The following is a 12,916-nucleotide window of genomic DNA, read 5'->3' as shown; positions in this document are numbered from 1 at the left end:
TCCTCCTCATTTGTGGGGGCCGATCCAAGGTTAGTGAGACCTCATGTTTGCTTATATGATTCAGGGGCTTCTTGGAAAGAGAATGGGCTGGACTCAGTGGCTCAAACCTGTAATCCCAGTTCCAGGAGGGGCTGGGGTGGGTGGAGGATGGTGCTGAAGAGAGAGAATCACTCGAGCCCAGGAGTTTGAGGCTGCAGTGAGATGTGATCGTGCAAGAGAAAGGGTCCTGCTGTTGCTCAGGCTGGTCGGGAACTCCTGGCCTCAAGCAATCTTCCCATCTCAGCTTCTGCCAGTAGCTGGGATTATGGGCTTGTGCCACCACGCCCAGCCAATTCTTTAATTTTTTTGTAGAGGCAGGATCTTGCTATGTTGCCCAGGCTGTTCTGGGCTCAAGTGATCCTCCCAACTCAGCCACCCAAAGTGCTGTGATTACAGGCTTGAGAAATCACATCCAGGCTCTAAATTAATTTTAAACATGTTTCATTTCACCCAATACATCCAATGTGCTCTCGTTTCAACATCTAATGAATATATAAATTATAATCCAGATGTTTTACATTACTTTTTCCCTACAGTACATCTTCAAATTCTGGGGTTTGTTTTAGACTCACTGCACAAATTAGGTTGCACCACGTACATTCTGGGTGCTCGACAGTGACAATGTGGCCTGGGGACCCCAGTGGATAGCACAGCCCTCAATGAACCTGCCATTCTAGGTGTCTCACCACGGATGCTAATGAAAGTTCTTATTACCAAGGCGTTTCTAGCTCCTGTTACTTTACTTATAGCACAATGCATTCTAAAGGATCCCTCACACACTCTGAGGTAGACGAGACACACACACAATCTGTAACTACAATGACACACAATCAGAAGCACAATCGTACATACACTGTAGGAGGCCGAAGATGCCACCCCAAAAACACCCAGCACCGCATACCTGGACCCTGTGCGTATCTTATGTGACTCGGCAAAGGAGCTTTTCAGATACGATAATGGCGTGTGGACTGACACTGGGGAGATCACCCTGGATGCCAGTCTAATCACCTGAGCCCTGAAACGTGGAAGACTTTCCCTAGCTGGAAGCACAAGAGAAATGTGGCAGGAGAGGTCAGAGAGGTTCCAAGCATGAGAAAGGTTTGAGGCACCGTTGCTGGCTCTGAGTTGGAAGGGCCCATGGGCAGGGACCACGGAAAGCCAGAGAAGCCTGGATGGAGAAATTTCAGGGCAGTGAAATTATTCTGTCTTGCACTGTCATGAGGGATAGAATACATTATGTATTATGCCTCAGATCTCAGGTCCTGGGGAAGAAGCGGGAGCGGCACCTGCAGTCCATCTGCAGGAGTGACTCTTCCTGGAGAGCAAGGGCACAGGTTAGCCCCCAGCAGAAGGGGTGGAGGTTAGACCACTCTGGTGAGATTAGAGGATGGCTGATAACAGGATAGTGGAGGTTAACTCCCGGGAGGATGTCAGAGGACCCTCCGCTGCAGGAGGACACGAATCAGCCCCTAGAGTAGGAGCACGAGATAGCCCACTGCAGGGAGGGTGGAGGTTAGCTCAGTGAGAGAAGTGGAGGTCCCTTTTAGCAGAGTCAGCTCAGGATGGACCCACAGCCAGGAGGAGGCAGGAACCTTAGCCCTACAGCAGCAAGGAACAGTGATCTGCCGACAATGTGACTGACCCTGGAACGAGTTTCTCTTCAGAGCCCCCAGTAAGAGGCCAGCAGCAATGCTTGGATTCCAGCCTGTGAGTCCCACAGGAGAGAAACCGGCCAGGGCCAGCGAGCCTCTGACCTGTAGACTCCCAGCTCATCAAGTGTGTTTTTGGAAGATGCTACTTTTAGCATTGTTATGGCAGCAACGCAAAGGAAATACACACCAACACACACACAGTCCCACGTCATGGGTGTCTTTTCCTCATTGTTTATTTCAACAAGGGTTATAAAAAGTAGAAAAATAAACATTTGCCTGGAGGTGAGTTGGGTTTATACCCACAAATACATAAATAGCGATTGGGTGGCAATAAATTAAGACAAGCGGTTAATTTATAAATAAAATCTCAGATTGCATGACTGGTGGGAGAGTCAAACACACAGGTCCCCGCTGGCGACACATTTCAGGTCCCGCGTGAGGAGGCGGAAGAGGTTGAAGGTGACAGAGGCCTCGAGGCAGCCAGGGGACTCCTGTAGGGAGAAGGGGATGGGTCAGGGGCTGTCCAGGGTCTGGGCTCCTAGTGGCTCCCCAGACCCCAGTCCCTCTCTTCCCAGCTCACTCACCTTTTTTGGGGCCTCCTGGAGCCGGTGCAGCCAGTGGTGGAGGCGGCCCCGGGGCCTGGGCCCTGCCGTCGGCTGAGGCTGGATCTGTGGGCAGAGGAGAGCCGCGTGTGAGGTGGGGCCTGGGCCACCACAGGGGAAGGACGCTGCTCAGAGCCCACAGACCTGGGTGCCCGGGCCCCGAGGACTCACACAGGCCCGGAGCTGGGAGAGGATGTGGTGCAGGGTGTGAAGGGGCTGGTCCAAGACATCCACCAGGGCCGAGTCAGCGTCAGCGGCGGCCTCCAGAACCTTCAGCGTCAGGGCCAGCTCAGCCTCCAAAGCCACGGGGCGCTCCCTCACCTGAGGAGAGGTGAGAAAGAACAGGTGAGGGGGCAGGTGAGGGGAACAGGTGGGGGGAGGAGGATAGAGAGGAACAAGTGAAGGTGACAGGCACAGGGGAGAGGGCACAGCCAGTGTGGTCAGGTGGGAGCAGAGGGAAGGGGGAGCAGGTGTGGGGAGAGGAGCGAGAGACAAGGGAGAAGGAGAAGGTGAAGGGGCCACTACAGAGCCAGGTGAGCGGGGTCAGGAGGGCAGGCGTGGGCCTGACTCCCCCTCTCACCTGCAGCTGCCTCAGGTCCCAGGTCCTGGGGAAGAGGCGGGAGCGGCACCTGCAGTCCTTCAGCAGAAGCGACTCTTCCTAGACAGCAAAGGCACAGGTTAGCCCCAGCAGGAGGGTTGGAGGTTAGACCACTCTGATGGGATTGGAGGATGGCTGACAACAGGATAGGGGAGGTTAACTGCTGGGACGATGGTAGAGGATCCTCTTCTACAGGAAAACATGAGTCAGTCCCTGTAGTAGGAGCATGAGAGAGAGCCCACTGCAGGGAGGGTGGAGGCTAGCCCAGTGAAGGAAGCTGGGACTAGGAAAGCATGGTGACCCTTGGAGTGGGGGTGGAGGCTAGCCCATGGCAGGAGGGCAGGGGGAGACTCACTAAGGCATCTTTGGCCCTTTTAAAGGCCTGCAGCTCCTGTGGAGACAGGGACTTGAACTGGGCTATGTGGCAGCCCCTTGCATCCGGGAGAGCCCCGTGGAGCCTGGTGACAGGAACTGCTCCAGTCACGGTCAGCACTGCGGCCATCAGCACCAGCACTGGCATGCAGCCCCCGCTCATGTCTGTGTCACAGAGAGAAAGGGAGCTGAGGGGATGGCGAGGCTGCCCCCTGAGGGCAGGGGCTGCAGGAGCTGAGCACGGACAGAGATGTGGGACTCACCTAGTTCCATTCCTGATCTCTGGTCTTTGTCAGCAGAAGAAACACTCTGAGGCTATCACCCGGGGTCCGTTTGGGTCTTGTTTGGAGTCTCTGTTCTTTTCCGTCCCCTCTTCTGGATCTCAGGCTGTGTCCTGGCCTCGACTCTTTCTGTCAGTTTTGAGCTCTGTCTGAGATGTAACTCCTGCCTGAGCTCCATGGGGCGGCTTTTATCCCTGACGGAAGGGCAGTCCCAGCTGATGTGGGAAAAGTGAAAACACCACCTCAGGTAAGACACCAGCCACCAGGGGAGCCCCAGGCTGGGAAAGCCCAGAGCAGGGCAGGGCCAGTGAGCCAGGTGAGCAGCTGGAGGGAAAGAGAAACTGATGGAGACTCAGGGATTACCTACAGGAAGGTGTGTTCCCAAGAGGATTCCACCTGCTCTGCTTTTGTTGTTGTTGTTGTAGTTTAAGATAGGGTCTCACTCTGTCACTAGAGTGCAATGGCGTGATCATAGCTCACTGCAGCCTCAAACTCCTGGGCTCAAGCGATCCTCCTCATCCAGCCTATTAAAGTGCTGAGATTACAGGCCTGAGCCACCACTCCTGGTCAATATAGATACATACATATTTTTTGAGACAGGGTCACGTTCGGTCACCCAGGCTGAAGTCCACTGGTGCAATCTAGGCTCACTCCAACCTCCACCTCCTTGGTTCAAGCAATTCTCTTGCCTCAGTCTCCCAAGTAGCCGGGATTACAGGCACGTGCCACCATTCCGAGCTAATTTTATATTTTTAGTAGAAATGGCAGCTCACCAACTGGCCAGGCTAGTCTCGAACTCCTGACATCAAGTGATCTGTCTCGGCCTCCCAAATTGCTGGGGCTGCAGGCATGAGCCACTGTGCCCAGTGGCCTTTCTTTCTTTCTTGAGACGGAGTCTTGCTCTGTCGCCCAGGCTGGAGTACAATGGCACCATCTCGGCTCACTGCAACCTCTACCTCCTGGGTTCAAGAGATTCTCCTGCCTCAGCCTCCTGAGTAGCTGGCATTACAAGCGTGTGCCACCTTGCCCAGCTAATTTCTGCATTTTTAGTAGAGACAAGGTTTCACCATGCTGGCCAGGCTGGTCTCGAACTCCTGACCTCATGATCCACCTTCTTTGGCCTCCCAAAGTGCTGGAATTACAGGCATGAGCCACCGAGCCTGGCCAAGGCCAATATTTCTTAATTACCCAGGCAAGGAAGGACTCAGGAATATGAGGCGCTGCTCAAGAATTGAGGTGTGATGAAGGACTTGAAGGACACCACATGGGTGCTGTTTTACTTAGGGATGTTCAGGCAGTGGTCAAGAGCATGCGTCTTGGAGCTGAAGGGTCTGGAGTTCAAACCTGGTTCTGACCCTCACTAGCCGTGTGACCTTGGCAAGGAGGGGTGCATTCAGCAACACAGAGTGCTAATGCACAGATTTGGAGAAAAAACAACCAACTGCTTGTATATTTATACGAGTGATTATTTAATGGAATCCACTCATTAAGGCCATACCAGGACTTGAGCTGGAGAGTTTAAAACGTGATCTCAATGTACACTACTCCTCCACAAGGCAAGTATACTAACCCATCCTACAGGTGAGGAAATACAGGCTTAGAAAAGTAATTTGCCCTGAATTACACTGTAATTAACTGGCAGGGTCAGAACTGAAACTCAGGCCACCTGAGTCCCTGGCTCAGCCTCTTTTTTTTGCAGTAAGGCGCACCTCACAATCATCACACGGAAAACAACCAATGCAATCAAAATGCTCTTTAATAATTGGCAATAAATTTAAACCAGGAGACAAGAAAAGCAAATACACAGGAATTTCACAAATACAAACAACACACGTTAGGGAATCCAAAGAACCACAGTCAGTTAAGGACTCTTGGGCCTTTCACTACCAAATCCCTCATGGATTGGTGTCCCTTAGATGCCTGATTCAACAGTCACGGATTCATAGCATCTCAAAGCTGGCTGTGGGGCTACAAATCCGGGGTTAGGACCTGGTGTTGGGGGTGTCCTGGTAACCACACAAGGAGGAACTGGTCCCTGTTGCTTGGGGGTCAGCGACGGTTTCCAGAGCTCAAGTCTCTTTCAGTCCCAGCAATCCTTGGAGGGCCGTACAATATACCCCGAGGAAATATCGCTGCTTCCTGGAGAACTGCACTGTCTTGACCCTGTAGAAGGACCCACTCATCTTGTATCTGAGACAGTGGACCGAAGTCAGGCCCAAAGCCGCAAAGAAGTTCTCGTGCCTCAGCACCCATTGGCTGAGAGCCTTGTCTGGCCACTCCAATGGGCGACAGGAGCCGCTTTCGGCAGCCAATGGCGTGGAGGTTTAGGTGGTGCCGGAGGGGGCGGGGTCAGAGGCAACTCCCCCAGCTCGCAGCCTGCCTGAGCTCCCACGTGAGCAAGCGCAGGAGGTTGAAGACCACGGTGACTTCGCGACGCCGAGGTGAGTCCTGGAGCCCAGGAGGGAGCGCAGCGGGGCTAAGCCTGGCTCTTCCCTCCCAAGAAGACCCATCCAGTCCCGCTGCTCCCAGCCTCAGTGTCAACCTCGCCCGATCCTCCCTGCAGGCTAACCCTGTATTGCCTGCTGCACTCACAGCTCTCCGCGGTTTATGACGCCTCCTCGGGGCCCCGGGGACCTTCCTGGACGAGCCTGGTCGTGACAGCTCGAGCTGGAGGTGGGACACGAGGCAAATGGAGAAGGCGAAGAACGGAGCCCCCCCTCTGCATCTGCCCGTGGCCCTCCCAGCCGCAGACCCGAGCCTGGATTTGTGGACACCCAGAGGACCCGAATCGGGTCTGGATCGGTTTTTCCGCTAAGCGGGACAGATTCGCACAGCGCTGGGACTCGCCGTGGGCCTGAGGATGCAGAGAAGCTGGCGAGGGGGAGGGGCGGCGGGGCGCGGCCTGGGCGTCCGCGGTCCTCTGGCCACATGGCGGAGCCGAGCAGGCGTTAGAGGGGTCGCTCCCGGGCCGTGCCTCCCCCGCCCGCTTCCGGGCCTCACCGACGGCCGCGGAAGATCCCTCCAGGGGCGGAAGGAACAGGTGCGCGGTCCCCAGCTCAGCGCCTCTTCCTCCTGCGGAACAAGCGGCGCTGATCGCGTATGGCTGGGCCCCCTCGCCAGGGCTCCTGGTTAGGAGGAGCACAGTCTCCTGCACAGACTCCTGCACAGTCTGGGATTCCTGGACGTGGTTGGGGAATGGCCGTGTAAGGTCATGTCTGACGTATACTGAACCGGGGAGCTCCCCGAGTGCGTGAACGGAGGCCGAATTGCACCCCGCGCTCCCCTGGCAAAGCCCTGCGCCCCCGACCTGGAGCTGAGTCTGCCCGCCAGGGCGCCCTTCTGTGACTGACCCTGAGCCTGCGTTCGCGCTGACGACTGGGACTGCGGGGGGTCTCATGGTGGGAATTGTGGGCGCTGACATGCGAGAGGCGCCTGCTGGGCGCTAGGACGCAGGACCCCTCCGGACAGGGACGGGTTTGTGGGAACCCGGCGGGGCCGGTGTACCGGGGGCGCAGAGGCTGGGCGGTCACTCACGTAGCAGACCCTTAGCCCCTTGACCGCCGCCAGGGTCCAGGGCTCCAGCGAGCGGTAGCGCGAGAGCAGGCAGCGCCGGGGGGCGGGGGCGGGGGTCGCCGCACCCACCGTGCACAGGACCCACAGTCCCGCGGCCACTGCAGCCCAGACACTCTCTGCTCTCTGCTCCAGGCCGCATCTCTGCTCCTGAGGGATGTCAGGGAAGCCAAAGAGAGGGTCCCGCGTGTCCAGTCTCCCGCCTTGGGTTAGGCTCACAGGGAAGGCGCAACACACACAGGGGGAGAGAGAGAGAGCGGGAGCCGGCCGCCTCCTCGGCTTGGCCTCTGCCCTCACACCTCCCTGCAGTGCACCCTCTGGGTCTCGTGCTGCAGCAGGTGCTGCCGTCCACTGTCCCCTGGGAGGCGTCCAGAGCAGTCTCCACCTGGGCAACAGTGCCTCGATGGTCCATGGTGGCTTTTATGTGCAGGGCTGAGAAAGGGTTTGCAGCCGGTCCCTGTCCTGGACAAGATTTCGGAACGTCATTGCTGGCCCCAGGCCTCTGGGATCTCAGTCGGGGTGTGAGGACTTTAACCCGCGTTGGGCCTATGCCAGGGATGGCTGGCCTCCAACTCTCTATCCTGAGCCAACTGCTTGTGTCTGTTTTCTGGACATCTGTTTGTCTTTCTTTGCCTCTGTCTTGTCTCTCTTCTGTACTCTAGGAATGAACCGAGACACTTCTTCCTTCTCTTTGAAGCTACAGGCTTGGCAGAGCTACCAAATCATTTAAATGGCTGCCCTCAGGCGTTCACACCTGGCTTTCCAATGCTGTCTGCTTCCTCTTTCTCTGCTTTCTCATTACATTTCTGTTTGTCTGTCCCTGTCTTTGTAACTTTCTTTTCCTTGTCAATGAATGAGAAGAGTCACACTCTGTAAAAAAACACTTGAAGAGATTTATTCTGAGCCAAATATGAGTGACCAATGGCCTGTGACACAGCCCCCAGGAGATTCTGAGAACCATGTGCCCAAAGTTGTCAGGCCACAACTTTTTTTTTTTCTTTGTTTTCTTGACAGGGAGTCTGGCTCTATCGCCGAGGCTGGAGTGCATTGGCACGAACTTGGCTCACCGCAACCACAACCTCCCAGGTTCAAGTGATTCTCCTGCCTCAGCCTCCTGCGTAGTTGGAACTACAGGCACGTGCCACCATGCTAACTTTTGCCTTTTTAGTACAGACGGGGTTTCATCATGTTGGCCAGGCAGGTATCAAGCTCCTGACCTCAGGTGATCTGCCCACCTCGGCCTCACAAAGTGCTGGGATTGCAGGCATGAGCCACCGCTCCTGGCCCACAACTTGGTTTTATACACTTTAGGGAGACATAAGGCATCAATCAATACATGTAAGATGTACATTAGTTCCATCCAGAAAGGCAGGACAAGTGGAAGCCAGGGTGTGCTTCTAAGTATAGGGGGATTCAAAGAGTTTCTGATGGGCAATTGGTTGAGTTATTATCAATAGAAAGGAATGTCTGGATTACCATAATGGGTTGTGGAGACCAAGGAAGGAAGGAAGGGAAGAAAAATGCAGAGATCTTGTGCACTCTTTACCCAGTTTCCCCCAATGGTAAGATCTTACAAACCTCCAGTCCAATACCACAACCAGGATACTGATATTGATACAATCCACCTATCTTATTCAGATATCCTGTTTTACTTGCATTGAGTGTGTGTGCAGATGAAGCCTCCAGATAGCAGGCTTCAGAGAAAATAGATGGTAATTTCTAAAAAATCAGACTTAAAGGTCTCTTCTATTGGCAATTCCAAAAGGAAGGAGGCTATGATGAGGCATGTCCCACACCCCCTTACAATTATGGCCCGAACTGGTTTTTCAGGTTAACTTTGGAATGCCCTTGGCGGAGAGGACAGTGTCCATTCAGATGGTTGCAGGGGGCCTTAGAATTTTATTTTTGGTTTACACCCTGAATACTCCCCCTTCTTTTCTGTTTTGTTTCTTTTCTTTCTTCTTTTTTAGAGACAGGGCCTCACTGTCTCTGGGCCCAGGCTGGAGTGTAGTGGTGAGATGACAGTTCACTGTTACATCAATCCTGTGGGCTCCAAGGCTCTTCCTACTTCAGCCTTGAGTAGTCCCTAAGTAGCTGGGGCTGCTGGCACCCACCACCATGCCCGGATAATTCCTCTTTTTTATTTTTTATTTTGTAGAGATTGGGGTCTCACTGTGTTGCCCAGGCTGGTCTTAAATTCCTGGCCTCAAGCTGTCATCCCACCTTGGCCTCTTAAAGCACTGGGATTACAGGCGTGGGCCACTGCACCTGGCCCCCTCTCTCTGATTTTTGTTCATCTGTGTCTCAGACGAGCTGTCTCTGGCTTTCATATTATTATATGAATATAATATTTATTCATTTGCCACTTAATAAAGCATCGTTAGTTTGCTGTTGAAAATCGGAATTACAGACATGTTTTTCTCAACTACTGTTAATAATAAATATATATATATATAAAATTTATAGCTAATATATACTCAGCACTTCCTGGTTCCATTCTAAGCTCTTCTCATGTAAATATCTGTTTTTTTTCCCCTCCCCAGCAACTGTTAGGTAGTTGACTGGTTACTGGCTGACATTTTATAGATGAAAGAATGTGGCACAGAGAGGTTATGAATGAAACACGAACTCACACAGCTTGTAGGCGTGAAATGGGGATTTGATCCCAGGCTCCCTGGGTTATTGTTGGCAATGCTCTGACATCTCTCATCTGTATGACTGATCTATCTCACACAGAATAGCCTGCATATGTTTTTTGTTTGTTTTGAGATACAGTCTTTCTCTGTCCCCAGGCTGGAGTGCCTGTGGTATGATCACAGCTCGCTGCACCCTCAACCTCCTGGGCTCAAGCGATCCTCCCATGTAGCTGGGACTACAGGTGTGTACCACCACATCAGCTAGTTTTTAAATTTTTTGTAGAGACGGGATCTCAGTATGTTGCCCAGGCTGGTCCAAACTCTTGGCCTCAAGCGATCCTTCTGCCTTAGCCTCCCAAAGTGTTGGGATTACAGGTGTGAGCCACTGCACCCAGCCCTCGGTATGTTTTGAGTAAGTCAGGCACGCTTCCTACTTGAGACCACTTTTAATTAATTCTAATTAGGTTTATTTATAAATATTGATAATGGGCCGGGCGCGGTGGCTCACGCCTGTAATCCCAGCACTTTGGGAGGCCGAGACGGGCGGATCATGAGGTCAGGAGTTCGAGACCATCCTGGCTAACACGGTGAAACCCCGTCTCTACTAAAAAATACAAAAAACTAGCCGGGCGAGGTGGCGGCGCCTGTAGTCCCAGCTACTCGGGAGGCTGAGGCAGGAGAATGGCGTGAACCCGGGAGGCGGAGCTTGCAGTGAGCTGAGATCCGGCCACTGCACTAAAGCCTGGGCAGCAGAGTGAGACTCCGTCTCAAAAAAATAAATAAATAAAAAATAAATAAATAAATAAATAAATATTGATAATGAAGGGTAACTAGTGACTTTTTCATGGTTATATGTCTTCCTCAGCATGGGTATGAGAAAAGCGTTTTATGGTTTGCCAGTGCGTATTTTCCTATTCAAAGGCATAGAGGTTTTAAGAACCAGCAAAACCTGGCCAACGTGGTGAAAGCCCGTCTCTACTAAAAATACAAAAATTAGCCAGTCAGGTGGCACGTGCCTGTAATCCCAGCTACTCAGGAAGCTGAGGCAGGAGAACTGCCTGGACCAGGGAGGGGGAGGTTTCAGTGAGTTGAGATGGTGCCACTGCACTCCAGCCTGGGTGACAGAGCGAGACCCTGTCTCAAAAAAAAAAAAAATTCACAAAGTGTCCATGGAGTATACTTTCCAAGCTTCTATCACCTCTCCCCAATCTTTCCTGGGATCCCCCATTTCAGTTGGGGAGCCAAATAGTTTTGGGAAGATGATTTAACCCCCTCCCCATCCCTGGGATGGGGTATGTGATCTGGCTATAGCCATTTACATCAGTTTGTCTTTCTAGCCGCAGTGATTAAGTTTGTGGTGGGCTTGTGACCTAATCCAGTTCAATCACAATGATCCTCAGTTCTGAACATCTTGGGAAAAAGATGCTGCTTTTTTTTTTTTTTTTTAAATCTACTGAAGAAAAAAAAATAAAACCTGAAGCCTGAAGCCTGGGAGGCTGCTAGACCCATCTTGGATTTACAAGAGTAAACAGGCTTCTCATCAGCATAAGGGAGACCTGAAGTATTTAAAAGCAAACAAACTGAGGCTGGGCGCGGTGGCTCACACCTGTAATCCCAGCACTTTGGGAGGCTGAGGCAGGCAGATCACCTGAGGTTAGGAGTTCAAGACCAGCCTGGCCTACATGATGAAACCCCATCTCTACTAAAAACACAAAAATTAGCCAGGCACGGTGATAGGCACCTGTAATCCCAGCCACTCACGGGGCTGAGACAGGAGAGTTGTTTGAACCCTAGAGGCGGAGGTTGCAGTGAGCCGAGATCATGTCACTGCACTCCAGCCTGTGTGACAGAGTGAGGCTCCATCTCAAACAAACAAACAAAAAACCATCTGATGTCTTAAGCTGCTAGATCAAACTTAACCTGAAGCCTCACCACTAACCCTAGGCTTCTCAGTTTTGTAAGCTCATAAATTCTCCATTGTTTACGCCAGCATGAGTTGAGTTTTTGGTTATTTACCACCCAAAGTGTCCTAACTGATAGATACCATGAGGCCATAATAAAATTATATATGTCTCCAAAGACTGAAGAACTAGAAGGAAAATTAGTAATGGCAGGTAGAATGGAGGGCCATGGATTGGCTGGAGGAAAGTACCAGGTGCAAATTATTGGCAATCAGTGATCCAGCTCTGAGCGCCACAGTGCAGGTTATTTGCAATAAAAAATTAAATTTAATGCTGTCCCAGTAGAAAGGTGTCTTGTGATCCACTGCTTGAGACCCCTATTCTGTTACAAACACTACTTCGGGAATTTTTGGGAATTTAAGAAATAACAAAAAGCTTTGGAGAACATTTATGTGTGAGTATAACTCAAAAATGATCTAGGAACTGGATCACTCATCCATTGCTGGTGGGGATGGAAAACTGGTGTAGCCATTCTGAAACAGTTCGGCAGTTTCCTGTAAAAGTAAATATGCAACTCCTAGTCAGCCCAGAACGGTATGCCTGGACTTTTATTCCAGAGAAATGGAAACTTATGTCCATGCAATAATATAGTTATTTGCTTTGCAAATGTTCATAGCGACTTTATTTGTAATAGCCCAAACTAGAAAGCCCAGTTGTCCTCCAAAAGGTGTGTGGTTACACAGATTCTAGTAAATATATATCATCAAATAGGAATGAACTATTGATATATGCAACAAGTTGGATGAGTATCCAGAGAATTATGCTGAGTGAAAAAAGCCCATCCCGGAAGGTTACATACTACATATATATTATATATAATACAAAAAATTATATATAATATATATAATACAAAAAATATATATATAAAATACAAAAATTATATAATACAAAAATTTTATATATATATGTATTTTTTTTTTTTTAATTGAGAGTCTCGCCCTGTCACCTAGGCTGGAGTACAGTTGCAAAATCATGGCTCACTGCAGCCTTGACCTCCTGGACTCAAGCAGTCCTCTCACTTCAGCCTCCAGAGTAGCTGAGACCACAGGCACATGCTGTGAGCGGCAAGCCAGCCAGGTGCCGAGGCAAGAGGCTGAAGGCACAAGCTGTTCCAGTATAATAAAGAAGATAATTACAATAAGAAAAGTTATACTAGAAATAGGATATAGATACGATTATATATGAATATTATCAATCATTAGTTT

General features: G+C 51.2%; 2 protein-coding genes across 2 annotated transcripts; both read right to left on the bottom strand.

Annotated features, from left to right (window-relative positions):
- Positions 1–1,906: 1,906 nt before the first annotated feature.
- LOC126942098 (interferon lambda-3-like) lies at positions 1,907–3,709 on the bottom strand. The gene is made up of 6 exons (XM_050769324.1): positions 3,527–3,709; positions 3,247–3,428; positions 2,874–2,951; positions 2,465–2,614; positions 2,276–2,359; positions 1,907–2,182 (listed from the first exon to the last, which is right to left on the bottom strand). Exons 1-6 carry the CDS (start codon positions 3,534–3,536, stop codon positions 2,084–2,086), a joined length of 603 nt encoding a protein of 200 aa, XP_050625281.1. The 5' UTR covers positions 3,537–3,709; the 3' UTR covers positions 1,907–2,083.
- Positions 3,710–5,893: 2,184 nt separating this feature from the next.
- Positions 5,894–7,526, bottom strand: LOC126941711 (interferon lambda-4-like). The gene is made up of 5 exons (XM_050768372.1): positions 7,429–7,526; positions 7,079–7,328; positions 6,545–6,616; positions 6,137–6,211; positions 5,894–5,992 (listed from the first exon to the last, which is right to left on the bottom strand). The coding sequence occupies exons 1-5, from the start codon at positions 7,524–7,526 to the stop codon at positions 5,894–5,896; spliced, it is 594 nt and encodes a 197-aa protein (XP_050624329.1).
- Between the last annotated feature and the right edge of the window lie 5,390 nt (positions 7,527–12,916).

The sequence above is a fragment of the Macaca thibetana genome, chromosome 19, assembly GCF_024542745.1.
Source record: "Macaca thibetana thibetana isolate TM-01 chromosome 19, ASM2454274v1, whole genome shotgun sequence".
NCBI classification, from domain to species: domain Eukaryota; kingdom Metazoa; phylum Chordata; class Mammalia; order Primates; family Cercopithecidae; genus Macaca; species Macaca thibetana.
This window is presented reverse-complemented; position numbering and strand designations above follow the sequence as displayed.